We start from the raw sequence: 16,100 nt of genomic DNA, 5'->3' as shown, positions 1-16,100 counted from the left end.
ATGTAAATTGGCGTTTCAATCGTTGTCAATCTACAACAAGCTAGCTTCTGCAGATAAGGTTATTATTTTTATATCTATTAAATTACCCGATTTTTGTAATTGTTTAAAATCAAATATAAATTTTTATCTTTTATTGTTAAAAAATATAAGAACTCTGAGAGTATGAACCTATCATTGTATAACACTCACCTAAATTTCATGTTATGATCAGCATAAGTTTAATTAAATGACATTTATATACAATACATATGTAAGATCTTACTTGAATATCTTTGGCTCTGTTATGACTAACTTTGAAAGAATTGCAAGAATGAAGTCATGTGTTTCATATTATTAATCTGGAATACTGTAGGGACTTTGCTCTTTATTATACCATATGTTGCTGATTTCGATGTGAAGGATTTGTAAGAGTGATCTGAAGTTAATTCAAGATCGAGTACGTGGAAGATTTTGATATTGTTTAATTAAAACAATGTTGATATAAATGAATATGTATAAACTTCTAAATAACAGCTATATAATTTCTGCATTATAGTTGGAATAAAGAAGTGTCAATAGAAATATTTAAATGCTACTTTACGTGCCACATTCATACAAAGAAATGTCCAGAAACACACACAATATTCACCCTTGATGAGTGACATGGCTCAGGAATGTTGGTTCACACAAAGCAACTTGCAAACATTCTCTCTATAATCTTCTTTTGGCGTGAGCATATATCAGTTGATTAATCTCAACGACCATATTCTATTATGGAGGCAAGTATCTGACATTAAATATGATATCCATGAGCTAGATTGACTCTGCGAAGGGAAATGTTGATGTTAGTTGATCATGTATAATATCAGAAGGACTTAGAATATTGTGGCAAGCAATACTGACAATGCTCCTTCAATTTAAAAATACAAGATTTCGCTTTAAACTGTTTAAATATTTTACATCAATATAAATGGCTTGAGGCTAGACATATGTAAGCTATCGGATATGCAAAACAATTTTAATACACATCAAATATCATGAATGTTCTTATATCACTATATATAGCAACATAATTTCTTTCAAATTTGTGCTAGAATAATGTTATTTTAAACAAAGGGCTGCAGAATAGGTAATCCATAAAATCAAAATTGCATACATTACAAAACAAAAAGAGCATTGTCTAATTGATACCATTGTAAGAACAGAGAATATACATTTGATTCTTTAGACAAACATAATTAGCATTTCCCGTTTCTCTTTCACATTCATACACATATGACTTGGCTCACTTAGACCAATTCAATCACAGCATCATCACGTCTTTTTCTTTGTGTTCTCCTGCAATACCTATCTGTTCATTCCATTCAATATAATGTTCTGGTATGAGTTTACGATAAGTTGAAGTTTGACAACACTTCTCGTTGTTACCTTGAGCTTGGAGATGCATTTACAAGAGACAAGTGGGTGGTGACAAGCGCGATGATGCCACAAACTGCCAGAAGTGGGGCACAAGGAAGCAGGGGGGCGCAGCTTCCAGTAGCTGAAACAAAAAAACTATGTTTAGTCTCTAAGTTTTATCTCTTCCAACTTATCGTATAAAAAATGTAATGTTAGATGGATATGAAAAGATTAATGTAGTGAAGAGTTGTCCTCCACCAAAAAAATGCACGTAATATTGTTATCTGTGGGGAGAGAGTAGTGTGAAGAAAAATTACGGCTTCTTGATCGGATGATTGGATTTATTAACACCTTTACAATCATTCTTAAATACAGGTAAGTCAGCGCTACGGCTACCGCTGACTTACTCACTTCACGGATTATTAGGGAATGCTATGCGTTTCCTAGCAACGGGTTTATAACACAGAAACTATCACTTCAATCACTATGAAGTGTTCTGTCATTTCGTCTTTAATCATTCTGTGTTTCTGTCCTATTCTGTACTCAACTGCTTCGCTTCAAAGTCAAAGTACAAGTTACTTTACGACTGGTGGTTTACTGCCCATCAGTTCGTCTTGGTGACAGGTTCCTTGAGGACCACAACCAGAGATATTTTCCCCAAATGAACTCTTGCGGTAATAGTCCTTATGTAACATCCTCTCTGACGAGAATATGAGTTTGTCTCTTATGGACATGCTTGAATTTTCGTTAAATGTATTCGCACATAACATTTTATTGAAAATTCTTTCTTTTGCATTATACATAAGTCTTCCGTCAATACACGCTTTGCAGAGCAGATCATACACAAGGTACGTATCTTATGTACAACGACAGCTTAGTCTTTTGAGTGGTCGTAAGCTTGACCACCATGAAGTATAAGCTTCTTATATTTTCTACTGCTTCGACAAGTCAAAGTCAATGTCAAAGTCACATTGCGACTGACGGTCAGTTTCGGTGTCGAGCCCCATTTGGGGCTTATAACCAGGTATTTATTACTGTTTGACAGCTACTGTCTTGTTATTGTGGGCATGAAACACATAAAAACACCTTCTGTTGCCAGAATTGTTGTAGCGGCGTGTTACAACTGTAGCCGTCCGCCAACGTACAGCTGCCACGACTGTAGCTCGAGCTTGAGTTCTTAATCTCAGGTATACTGGAGCTTCGGGTATGGGAGTGGAGCACACTTCGGGGTTAATAATTCAGGGATCTCCAGAACACACCGTGTATTGCAGTTTTAATTTAAAGTTTCATTCAATGATCAATATTTACATTGTCCTCCAAGCTCGCCGCTCCGTCCATCCTACTCGCTACCCCTACTGTAAAACACTTCTCTGTTCTCTGTCTACATTTCAACTACGTCCTCCTCCGCGCCCTATAACCAACTGCCCTCTCTTTACAAGTGCCCCAGTGGGCATAAAAACCAGAAAATAAAAAGAGAAAGCCAAGGGTCGAGCCCGGCATCTGTCCTACATTCGTATTTTTCGAGATGCCCATAAACTTTTTTAGGTCTTCAAGGCACAAGAGCAGGGAACCCAAGACCCCTCCTGGCCGGTCTCGCACAAGGTCAGTTCATGGGTTTATGATACTTGGAGCAAACAGGTGACGTTAGGGATAATAGTGACATCCTAAGACTAAGGAGGAAAATAGCTGAATTACAGCTAGACGGTCCCGGGATGGTATCTCGCCGGAGAAGCGTCTCTCCTGGTGTTAAACAATGCATAAGTTGTAAGTTTTGAGGTTTTCACGGCGATGACTATGAAGAAAGTCGTCTTCTGGGATTTGGCGCCGTGTACTCTTGATGCATAAGTTGTTCATTCCCTTAATTAAATAGTTTTGGCGACGGACGTACGGTTACATTACTATATTACCTTGCACTGGACACCCTACTGTTGCGTATTCGTTGCCGCGAAAGTGTTTACGGAGTCGTTGCCTAGCAATGATGACATTCTTCTATTTTTGCAGGCGTTAGGAATGTGTTTATCTATGGACGGGGTTTTCTGGCTCCGTAGGTTAATGCTTTGAGCAAAACCGTCTGAGTGTTCTGAGAAAAGGAAAATTACATTAGAGTGCAGTCGCATTTTACGCGAATTTGAATTATGTGAATTTGAAATATTAAAATATAAAAAGTATAAATAAAGTCTCACGTTATGCCTACGTTTAAAACAATGCGAACTTGTTCCTGTGAGGAAACTTGTCTTGAATTGTGCAAAGTTTTCAGGAACGCATCCGTCACATAAAATATATCTCAATGTATTTTAATTCTTTATTGACCTTGAGAGTAATTTATTACAGATATGGATTGAGTGTCGTGAAAACAATCATAGTAAAGCTATCATGATATAGGCATTCTAAAACCATTGTTCCCTATAAGCACTTAAATAGGCCTACCAATAGAATTTACTCAAAAGTTCTAATTCTTCATGATATTCGAGAGTTATTCAAAGTTTGGGTAAAACTGAACCAATATAAACAAATATATTCACCTGCCAAATATTTTTTTTAACACTTCAGAACATAATTTAATCAAAATCTATGTAATAATATCATTAATAATGATAAGCAGACAGATGGATGGGTAGACAAGATTTTCTGCAATGGATTCATTGTGTTACTTTTGCAAATAGTGCACAAAAATTATTTCTGATGTACATGATCACATAGCAGTATGTGTAATTTTAAATAATACAGTTTCTTCGTTATGATACTTACCTGTCTTGAATACAATGCATACATGGCATTATTGGTGTATTTACTAACAAAGTGAATGTGAGTCACAGACATGACGAATTTCATATTTGTAACCGAGTGGCTGTGATGAGGTAAAATGCTGATTTGAAGATGCGGCTTTTGACTTTTGAATGAGTAACAGAGGACAGGCAAGTTACAGAGAAAGTGGATTAGAAGAGGTACAAAGCTGAAGGAAGAGGAACTTTCATTATGATTTCCTTTGTACTCTATAAGGAGCTAAGATAATTATCCATCGAGTTATCAGTGTAGCCTGGAGACGAGCCTTGAGCGAATTACTTTTAAATAACAAAGGAACTAATTTTGAAAATTAGAACACCGTGAATAAAGATTCTATATTACATGTTCTTCGTAATCTCTGACAGCCATTTTTCAACTGAAAATAAAATAATATATTTCACCATTACATATATACGTGGTGGAGTCATTAAGTTCGTGGAACGTGGTTTTATCGCATCATATTACAAGGTATTTTCATACACTTACGCAGACCCACATCGGCCCTCAAAATAGTTGCAGTTGGCCGCTATGGAAGTCTGCCAACGTTGATATAGCTGTCGAAGACATTGCTGAAACATGTTGGCAGTAAATTCTCGTACGACGTTTCGCGGCTATTCCACGAACTTACTGACTGTGGTAGTATATATATATATAACGTGTTTTTTATTCTACAAATGGTAAAAGTAAATAACATAAAGCGTATGCAGATAAAATTTACTCAGACATAGGTTAAGATCTTCATAGGAATACGTAGACCTACATACCGAATTTAGGAGTCAATACAGACAAGGGCTACAGAATGGATGCTCTAGGTTCGATTCCCGGCAGTGTGAGATAATAAGGAAATGTACATGTAGTGTACTGATTTTGAATGTTAATTAGCTTTTGTATAATAACCGTGATATGTAAAGTGACTATTAATGTAGCCCGGCAATTCTAACAGGGGAATTTTTATATTCCTTCAGAACACACCCAAAACATACAAATGAGACAGGAATTACATCAAAGTTAACCCTGTGAAGCATAGTGTTAAGTATATGTACTGCTTGCTTTAACATTCAAAAGTTCCAAATTTTCTCCATACAGAACATTTACAGGTTTCGTATGATGTTTTCATGAATAACTGGCTATTATTTTCCTAAAAAAACATTAACAGGATGGCTGTTTAATGGAAACGCATTGTATCCTGCGAGGTAAGAACTAAGAGACTGACTAACCAAACCAACTAACCGACCAACCAACTGCCCAACAGAGGAACTGAGTGACTGGCCATGAAACTGAGTCCTTTTTGAGAATCCTATTGTTCAACATGAGGGGTTTCATAACTTATTCTCTTCTCCAAGTATAATTAGAATGATTAAGTCAAGGGAAATGAGATAGACAGGGCATGTAGCACGAATGGGAGAGACGAGTAATGGGTGTAGGATATTGGTGGAGAAGCCAGAAGGAAAGAGACCACTAGGCAGACCAAGACGTAGGTGGGTGGGCAATATTAAAAAGGATCTTAGAGGGATAGGATGGGATGGTATGGATTCGATTGGTCTGGCTCAGGATAGAGACCAGTGAAGGGCTCTTGTGAACACGGTAATGAACCTTCGGGTTCCATAAAATGCTGAGAAATTCTTGAGTAGCTGCAGAATTGGCGGCTCCTTGAGAAGGGCTCAGCTCCATGATTAAGTAACTATTAGCAGTTCAACCAATCAAGGAATGTTCTGCATTTCATTTAACTTGAAAGTTGATAGCAGCCAATTACTGGTCAAAACTCCAAGCAAGATGAATCAGGTCCAAATCCTCTAACCTCTTTTCTTTAATGTCCATTTTAAAATTATCCTCCATCTACGCCTAGATCTTCCTAGTGTTCTCTCTCCTTCAGTTGTTCCTTTCAAAACTCTGCCTTAATTTCTCTCCTTTGACATGCGTGTTACATGTCCCGCCCAATTAATCCTCCTTCATTATTTTATTCTAATAAAATTTGGAGAGTTATAGTAATTTTGGAGCTACTAATATTGTANTACAGCAGACGAGAAGACGAAAGATTCTGTGGCTGAAAGGAAGAAGGTATTTTCCGAAATTCATCTGCTCTTCATTTCTTCGTGAATGCAATTTTGATTTGACACAAAAGGCTGTATACATTCCACCAGTTGGTACCGCGTGGTATATGAGTGTATTCTTCCTTCCCCCTCCCCCAAAATATATATTTTTTTTCTTTATGAAAACAGGAAAATCTTGAAAAATTAATCTAGGAAAAGTTACGTATAATAAATTATTAATGTAATTTTAAAGAAATCTTTAATAAATTACTGACTAAAAATTAACCTCCTACAGCACATCTCTTCGTGAGAAGGAACTAGTCACTTAGCTAGTCAAGATATGCCCTTACTTCTTATGGGAACACGTGAGTCCATCGTCTGATTATTCAGACTCGCATTCTGTACAAATTTCAGTGTTAATATCCCATCTAGCCCTAGGTCTGAAATGGTCTCTTCCTTCCACGATTTCTGACAAAAACGGTGTAGTTATTTCTCACTTATTCTCTGCTGTTTACATGCTCACACATCTCATTATTTGCGATGCTAACTGATGAAGTATGTAAATTAAGAACCCCATTATGCAAGTTTTTCCAACCTTAAGAAATTTAAGAAATTCAGCATGCAAGCAGTGCAAGAATTAAACTGGGAGTAACATTCAAAATTTCAGGATCGGATTTGATGCTTTTTTTCGCAGATATTAAAAAATTCTACGTTTTTAAGGTACTATACTTCTATAATGTGAAAGAAATAACTGCATTGCTCGTATAATTTTACAAATAATGCCACTGAGTTTGAAGAACTCCTGTATCCAGACATGTGAAGTTGTGTATAATGAATAAACGAAGGCTCCAATGCACAAATTGGCTGACGCCATTTCTCGCTGAAATTTAGCAACGTGTTTTTTTAATACTGTAGCATATTTGCTCAAAGTAGGAACTGTTTATAAGATCTAAAAGTTTGTGAAGGTGGCATATTGCTGCAAGTATTATGTTTTTGGACATTATCCATCGTCTTGTCTATTTAAAAAAAAAAGGACTGTTTATTTTTTTTAAAACACAACGTTTAGGAGACTGGATTCTGTCCCTGTCCTCCCCTATCTCCGGACCACTTGCAGTCCGGAGATAGGGGAAAGCTCTGTCTGTTGAACCCAACTGAGTAGGTTTTACCTGAGGACGGAGACAGAATCCAGTCTCTGAAATATTCTGTTTTAAAAACAGAAACAGGATGGGTTTTTTAAAAATAGACAAGATGATGAATAATGTCCAAGAACAATACTTGTATGAACTGAAGCCAGAAGAGACAGCTGTTGCTTGTTACACAATGGCTCAGTAGCCGTCATGTGAAGCCCGCAACTGACACCAGAGAACAATAGGAAATCTATTGTAAAGAGTGTTCTCTGCATGGTCGGTGCCGAAGATATATGACGAGGCCCAGTTGTCTTCACTTTACAGAAGACTCTTCAGTAGACAGTTAAAGAAGAGGAAGTTTGTGCGAGACGGCCGCCAACTTGCGAGTACGTGAGGCCTGGATCAGAGAAACGACCCCTGTTGGAAGACGTTACAGAGGAACGCAGTGAAGACAGTGACTGAGCACACTACTCCGTGTGTGATAGTGATTTGTAAAGTGTAATCATGAGTTCTGTGTTGAAGTGTCCATTAAATCCGAACCGCGTCTATAGTCACACTCGATGACGTCACACTCATCCTATTGGTCAGAAATGATGGGGATCAAGTGTGTAGTTACACTGTTACAGTGAAGATGGAGCCACACCTTGGCATGATACCAGCTGCATTCGAATATTTGAATATGTTATTCGTTTTTTCTTCAATATTCGTTAAAGAGGAGCCACAGCCTTCCGTATTTAACCCTCAAACGAGATTATTTCACTATATGCATTTCCTGTTCACTGTCCAAGAGATCAGCTCTATTTATCTACATGGATCCGGACATATTTTGGAGGCAGGGCCCAGCTGTTTCGAATTTAATTGGGGTTATCTGCAATGCCGAGTTTTCTGATTCGTTTAACCAGCTTTCTCAGACTAATGTGATTCCTTCTAAATCCTTACCTTTTTTTTTCCTTGGCACTACAGCCCCAGTGGGCCTAGGCCTACCTCCATGAACTTCTCCGTTCACTTCGGTTTTTCTAGATCTTACACATTCGGTAGGACTCCTTGGGCGGGTGATCAGCTCGTCGCAAGGCCTCTACCTATACACAAACACAGAAAAACGCACACACACAAACTAAACATCCATACCCTGAGTGGGATTCGAACAAAAGATCCCTGTTTCCAAGCGAGCGAAGAGAGTACATGCCTTAGACCTCTCGGCTACCGTGAACGGCCTAAATCCTTACTTACCTTACTATTAATTATAACCACATCTTATTGGACATTACAATTTCGACAGATGAAACTGCACTGTTAGATGGTACTCACCTTGCACTCGATCAGCTCTTGACTTGCTGGGGGGAACTGTCTCTCGGCTCTCCAGCACTGGGGCCTTCTGTGGCTTATCCCCCTCAACACTCTCCTCGTTGCTGCGCCAATACACTGTTGCGATTGTAGCCAGACATTTCAGTTTCATATCACCTCGACGAAAGTGTTTTGGTTTGACACGAAACTCTAAACCCAAAATGGCTGTCTCTAATCCTTCTCTTCCTGTATAGACAGTTTCAGGTCCACGTAGAAAATTGCTGTCAGCCTGTTGGAGAAACATAAATGTTAGTAGCCTCTTGTTCCTTGTCGTATCGCATTTCGTAAATTATAAAAAGTTTTATATGACAAAAACTATAAAATTGCTAATCCAGCATTCTCCTTAAAATCTGAACCTAAACTACTTCCATGTCTTCTACATTAAAAAAGATACTGTCTTATGACACAGTTTAATATTGTGGCACGCAGAGCCGTTGCTAGGCAACGGCCAAGAAAACGCAAATATTAAAATAGTCGTTGCTAAGCAAGGGCTCAGTGAACAAGCTGTTTCCACGGCAACGAGAGAACACAACAATAATGGAAGAGACCTTTTCTACGAGGTCCGTGCCGAGCTGTTATAACCAGTGCCAATTAGCAGTTGCAGTCAGTTCGAGAACTGCTGAGGTTCACTCGTTGTGAACTGTTGCTGTGAGAAGCTGATAGCTGAGGCCGGGTACCGTTCAGGAATCCAGAGGAAGGGGAATGTGCTTCTTTGGTAGCCGCTGCTAAGCAATGACAGTGAAGACGTGACTGCGGACACTAATGTGTATGTAATAGTAAACTGTAAAGTGTAGTCAATCGCTGTATCAAAGTGTGCAATTAATCCAGTCATCAACCCAACCTCAGTCTATAGTCACTCTAACACGTGACAATATCATAAACCTATCTGTGCCTTCATTCTCCATGGTACATATACATGATATCTGAAATGAGAATCATATTACCTGTAAATTTTTCGATCCTATTACTGCAACTAACTACTATGCTCCACCACCACCACCACCACCACCACCACCACCACCACCCATCCATTGCCTATTGCCACCTGCTACCATTACGTAGCCTATACCGCCAACAATGATTGCCTGGTTTCACCAGCAACTGGGTCCTTCCATTATGTACTACATACTGCAACCACTCCCTACTGTCATCACCTACCCTCAGTAACTCCACCATCATTCGTGGAAAAACGCAGAATGAACAATTACGTGATAATGATTCTCTCTCTCCCTCTGTTTCCACAACACAACTACAGGTAACTTAAATAACTGAACTGAAAAGTGAAAATACAAGTATTTTTAGTTGTTCTAAGATATTCCACGAATTTTTCAGTAGTGCAGTAATGGCAAGAAGCATCAAAACACATCACTTTAAACTTCCATGAGTCTTACTCACCTGTTCTCCATTAATGAACCACATGAGCTGTGCTGCTGGCTTGGAGCGCCCTGATGTGCAGTTGACCCGCACAGTATCCCCAATCTGGTAGCGGGGGCGACCTCCCGTAATCCTTGGGCCTTCCTCTGGCAACGCTGCAACATTAACACAATTTCAAAAAAATAATTAATCAATATTCATTTTATTTCTTGCCATAATACAGAGATGGGTCACGGGTTGGATGGCAGGGGTTTGATTCGCTGCGGAAAAAAATAATTTAGAATTCTGTGGAGGGCAGATTTTGTGTTTGAATGCTTTGGAAGTCGAAAGCAGACTTCTTGTTTTTTTGTAACTGACCTGCTCTGAAGCAGTGAGCTTATCGGAGCGTCCGCTTCCACCAAAAATTGCCTCTTTCAAATATGCCTTATTGGCCTAGTTATAAAATTGGAAGATTGCATTTCCTAGTCAGACGGATTTGTTAACCCAGTTTAGCCGTTGAAACACGAAAGCTGCTGGGCCAACGTAATTTTGGTTTACTGCTTGCTTTAAATTTCAAATATTAGGTTACGAAAGCCTCGCCGTGCCGATTACAGTGGCCGCGGGGTCGAAAACATAAATTGTCTTCACCCGCTCAAATACTAGTATCGTGGGTTCGAATCCCATTCGAGGCATGGATGTTTGTGCGGATTTATTCGGTTTTTGTACTGTCCTATGTGCAGGTAGTGACCTTGCGACGGGCTGATCCCCCGTCCAAGGAGTCATATCGACTGTGTAAATCATCAAGAATCTGAGAAGGCGGCCAAGGCCCAAGAGAGGGCCGTAGAGCCTAGATAGACATAGACTCGCCGCCGTGTTCAAAAAAGCAAAAATTATAGGAAAAGTTGCAGGTGGTTGCATTCTGTTCACACAACAAGAACGAGCCTATATCGCATTTTGAATATAAGAACGTGATGATCTCTTCTGATCAATCTTACGACATATAGCTAAAAATTTAGTAGCCTCCAACAAATATTCATTAAAATGCGCCTAATTGTGAGGGAAGGTTACATGGTAGAGTGGAAATGTTATCTTGTTAAACGGTACAATGTCCAAACGTGATAAGAAATTCGAAATTCTACTGGCTAGGTTCACAGAGAGAAACATGGAGAAAATTGCAGTGAAGTAATGTAAAAGTTGTAAGATTCCTGACAAATTAACCTCAAAAGAGACCACCAGCGCCCGATGCGGTGCTTTTCTGTGTATGTTCGACTTCTTTCCTCCCCCCCCCCTTGGCACTACAGCCCCTGTGGGCCTAGGCCTACCTCCATGAACTTCTCCGTTCACTTCGGTTTTTCTTGATCTTACACATTCGGTAGAACTCCTTGGGCGGGTGATCAGCTCGTCACAAGGCCTCTACCTGTATACAAACACAGAAAAACGCACACACACAAACTAAACATCCATGCCCTGAGTGGGATTCGAACCCATGATCCTGGTTTCCAAGCGAGCGAAGACAGTACATGCTTTAGACCGCTCGGCTACCGTGACCGGTATGTTCAACTTTATTTTACTTTATTTTTAATTTATTGTTTAATTAACTATGCTGATAGAGGCTTGGCTAATGCCGAATAAAAGAATGATTAGTGAAAGAATTCACAGGGATGTGGAAGGAAACGATTGTGGCCTAATTTAACCGGGCAATTACCTGGAGGTGCTAAGGAAAGCAACAAAAACTTCAATCGGGCAGTCTGTGACCCGGCCAACATTCGAATCTGGGACCTCCCGATTAGAATTCAGATGGGTTTCCGCTGGAACCAATTTGTTCAATATATTCAAGTTTATGCCAGGAATATTACTTACACGTAAGCACATCTATCGTGTGTGTGCGTTTTTCTGTGTTTGTGTACAGGTAGAGGCCTTGCGACGAGCTGATCACCCGCCCAAGGAATTCTACCGTATGTGTAAGATCTACAAAAACCGAAGTGAACGGAGAAGTTCATGGAGGTAGGCCTAGGCCCACTGGGGCTGTAGTGCCAAGGAAAAAAAAAGCACATCTATTAAGGTTACTTGAGACACTCTCAGTTAGACAATTCTGGAGTAAGAAAAATTCAATGAATGTGAATAAAATCAATGGTCCAAGGACGAGATTAAGGACCGAGTATTCATCTTAATATTTTGTAATTATTTACTTAATTAATTTGTGAACGTTTAGGCGCAAGTTCTGATATTTCAGAAGTTATGTATTTGAAGACAAAGTTTCGGGAAGTCGAAATAGAAACACTTTCCGAAACTGCCAGTTTTCATAAAAAGAACGAGGTAATGATCAACGCGTAAAATTTGACTGCGTTTTATTCAGGCTCCATATATACACGTATGTTGACCTAATGATATAAAAATGGTGAAAATTCATGGTATGTTTAAAGCTATGGTGACAGTATTTCTCCCAGACGTTAACGATACTCATGAATATATTTTACCCAACACAAAATCGAATATTACATACATGTAAAAAAAAAAATCTGGTTTATTTTTATGCAACTTCTACCCTCTCTTCCTTGGGTAATACCTACCCTTACTGTAAAGGGTCCCATTCCATAATACTAAGATTATAAAAATTAAGAAGCAAGAATTATTCGTGGTTTTATTAATAGAATGCTAAGGATGAAAACTAAGATGGTAGTAATAATGATAGTGGAAAATACCTGCCCTTAATTAGGTACTGTTGTCTCTACCTTTGAAGTAATATGTTACTTCTAGACAACTGCGTTGCTTATTCTCTCAAGCCATCTTTCAGAATATCTCAAGTTCATAACGTGAAGACTTACTGAACGCTATTACGTATAAAAAAATTGATAAATCGGAGGGTTATCTGTGGGTACTGCAACTAGAGGTGGAAATCCAAGTATTTTTCTGATTATCTGTTTCAACCCCGATATTAAAATAACTTATCATTTACTGTGACGTGGTGCCTAAGTTTTTAAAATAACCTTCCCCCAGAAAATAACAATATTCTTCAGAAAGAAACACGATATATTGGAGGACTGTTCCAGTAATGGGCTTATGAAGAAGTGCATATGTATATTTCGTGTTCCAAACATTAAGATTTATGGTGATTTCGGTAAAAAAAAAAAAAGGTGTTCTGGCGCAAGAAATATGGAAGAGGAGGGGATGAGATCCATTCCAAAACATCGCACTATGAACAGGCCGCGCACCAGTAGGAATAAATTGTATAAAGGGAGAAATCAACCCCAGCTGTTGCTGCAGAGGGGTTGCAGCTTCGATGGGGGAGTTAAGATTCTTTTTATTCGCCAGAGCGTCTTCAATGACAGCGAGAGCGGGATAAGTCATACATTCCAAGCTGTAAACAATCTAATTATATAGGTGCCAATTTTACTGGAAAATAAATTCTAGTATATCTGCTCTCAAAGTCAACATACCACGTGATAAATATGTTTAACTTTCCTGTCGTAATTTACGACCACTAATCGATGATCTTTATGTCTTTATGCCACTCGTTTTATTCATTATACCAGCATACAAACTGACAGACAGTGTGTTCTGACTCCTGAACTCTCATGGTAAGAGGTAAAGTTGCCCCTGTGCTTAAATAAATAAGTACTAAGCCATCAAGGCGTATGGGGTTTGAGGTGTAGCTCCACCAATCTTCATCTGAAATAGATGGAGATTACTGAAACCTCCTCGGCCGCTTCCCCGCTGGGAAAAGTCTCAAGTATTCACTGGATAGGATGCTGAGTGGGACCCAGAGTCAGTCTCGACGCTGTGGATAGGAGACAAATTCATTTCCCCTGCCGGATGTCGAAGTCTGGTCGTCCAGGGGTCTAATTGTTTAACTATCAAACGAAAACAAACTCAGTGGCCTGTAGTCCGCAAGCGAACTATACCGATCGAGCGACCGCCGCTTGTCGGCGAAGTTAGTGCCAACTTTAGCGGTTAGAGGGTGTTGCGTGGTCAGCGCAACGGTTCCCCAACGGCTGTTAATCTCGATTTTCTAGACCAAAGCCGCTATTTCCTTGAAATAGCTCCTCAGTTATCATCACGAGGCTGAGTGGACCCCGTTCCAGAACGACTACTTCTCATAAAATCTGGTAGCGCCGGGAATCGAACCCGGGACCTCTGGATCTGTAAGCAGGAACTCTGACCACTAGATCACAGAGGCGGCCTATTGTTTAACTGTGCGAATAATAATTATTTTTGTAAGACTGGAGAAACCATGAGATGAGACGGTGACAATAATTGTAATATAACTTGCTTTACGTACACTTTCGTACAAGTGAACGTGAACTCTTTTCTGAAGTACATTCATTATGCTACTGAACTCAGCTGCACTGTTGCGCTTTCGTTAACTCGATAATTGCCCCATGGGTCTCATAAAAGGTAAATAATCTTTTACCTAGTTGAGCGACTGTTAGCTTCTCAAAGAAAGACTTTGCTTATGAAGTTAGGTTCAATCAGCGTTTCATTTATTTGTGGGAAGTTTTCAGGTATATGGATCCGATATTCGGCAATTACGGGTCACTATATGGGCGCCTGGCAGACGCTCGGACCATTCAGATCTCATAACATCCCCCTTAGCCGTAAAGTGCATATAATTGCTCTTTTTTTCTGCGAATATGAGAAAAATTTGGCTAAGTTGTAACTAACCACTTTTTATATCTCCAAATTTAAAGATTTTAAAATGAAGATCCGTCATAATTCTTTTGAATTCAATTATTTTATTTACTATATATCATATAATACTATGTACAATCTGGTGGACCGCTACTGACCACACTTTGCTTTTCGGCATTCTCAACATCAGCCCTAGACGTAGGCCAGCTTGATGTTCCAGCTGGCTATATACTCGGGGAAAGCCCGCACAGTAGCCGCTGAGTAAGGCTGGGGCCACACGAGCGCACAAAACGCGTCCGTTGTAGAAATAAACAAGAGAGGCGAATGCTAAGCTTTCTTCTGGCTCCATTGCAGACAAAGAACTACACACCGCATTCTGCAACTGTGTGGTGTCCTCAGCAACGTCCGTCATAAAGTACGTCGTTGCAACGGACGCATTTTGTGCGCTCGTGTGGCCCCAGCCTAAGAGTAAAATTGAGGCTGTTTGAATGCGGAGGAGAAAAGAAACACTCCTGCCTCCGCAGAAAATCGAAGAACACAGATGTATTCATCAGCCAGTGATTATATTGACTGAGCTATCGTGGCACAGTAATTGTAAGGGAATAGTGTCAATGTTGTCACATGGTATGTATATGACTACAGAGGGAGTTTAGATGGGTGACTCGATTTGTTGACCACTTATATATTCATGACTCGTGACAACACTTTAAAGATCACTGACACATACAGACTAGTGTCCTCAGTCTATTATTCTCCAGTAGCCGTTCCCTAGAAACGGACTTTAAAACAAGAACTGTAACAGTCTCACTTAATTACACACTTTAAATATCACACATAACATTTTCTCTTCACAGCCGGACTTTCAACTGAGCACTCTTGCAACTGACTCGCGGCCATTTCACAACAACCTCCTGGTCTACTTTTCACCACGCGACTATCAATTAAACTCTATACCTCGTCTCGCTTATAACCCCTCGACACCGACCACACAGAAAAAGAACAGTTCCCCTGTTGCTGTACCATTGTTACGTTCATGTCTCTTGCTGTGGAAAGTGTTTACAGAGCCGTTGCCTAGAAATTGCTCTGGTATATATGTCTTTCTCTCGGTCGCTACATAGCAACGGCTCTACACGCTACAATATTGATAAACATGCTGAAGAGCAAGTAAAATTTGAGGTTCTTACGGAAATTGTTACGAAAATTTCTGTCTTCTGGGATGTAACACAATGTAGACCTCTGTATTCCCCTTACTTCGTATCTGTTTCTTGCTTATTTTGTATATTATTTCGACCCTGAAAATGGAGGCGACATGTTCCTCCGAAACGCCGGTTAATTTTCAAGGGACTACACAGCGTTATATCTCAGAAGAGAGAATTCTTCTGTTGAACAATTTCATGAGTAAAGACGACAAGAATTCTTTCTTCAGAGACTAAATGCGATCGTAAAATGCCAGTTC

General features: G+C 39.5%; 1 protein-coding gene across 1 annotated transcript in view; it reads right to left on the bottom strand.

The window, feature by feature from the left end:
* Positions 1 to 1,354: 1,354 nt before the first annotated feature.
* Positions 1,355 to 16,100, bottom strand: part of LOC111873385 — a 114,460-nt gene continuing 99,714 nt past the window's right edge. Inside the window, exons 4-6 of the mRNA XM_023868050.2 lie at positions 10,058 to 10,191; positions 8,627 to 8,891; positions 1,355 to 1,519 (exon numbers count right to left, since the gene is read on the bottom strand). Coding sequence (XP_023723818.1) covers positions 1,404 to 1,519; positions 8,627 to 8,891; positions 10,058 to 10,191 — 515 coding nt within the window. The 3' untranslated portion in view covers positions 1,355 to 1,403. The remainder of the gene's footprint in view (positions 1,520 to 8,626; positions 8,892 to 10,057; positions 10,192 to 16,100) is intronic.

Source organism: Cryptotermes secundus, unplaced genomic scaffold (assembly GCF_002891405.2).
Source record: "Cryptotermes secundus unplaced genomic scaffold, Csec_1.0 scaffold22, whole genome shotgun sequence".
In the NCBI taxonomy this organism is placed as follows: Eukaryota; Metazoa; Arthropoda; class Insecta; order Blattodea; family Kalotermitidae; genus Cryptotermes; species Cryptotermes secundus.
This window is presented reverse-complemented; position numbering and strand designations above follow the sequence as displayed.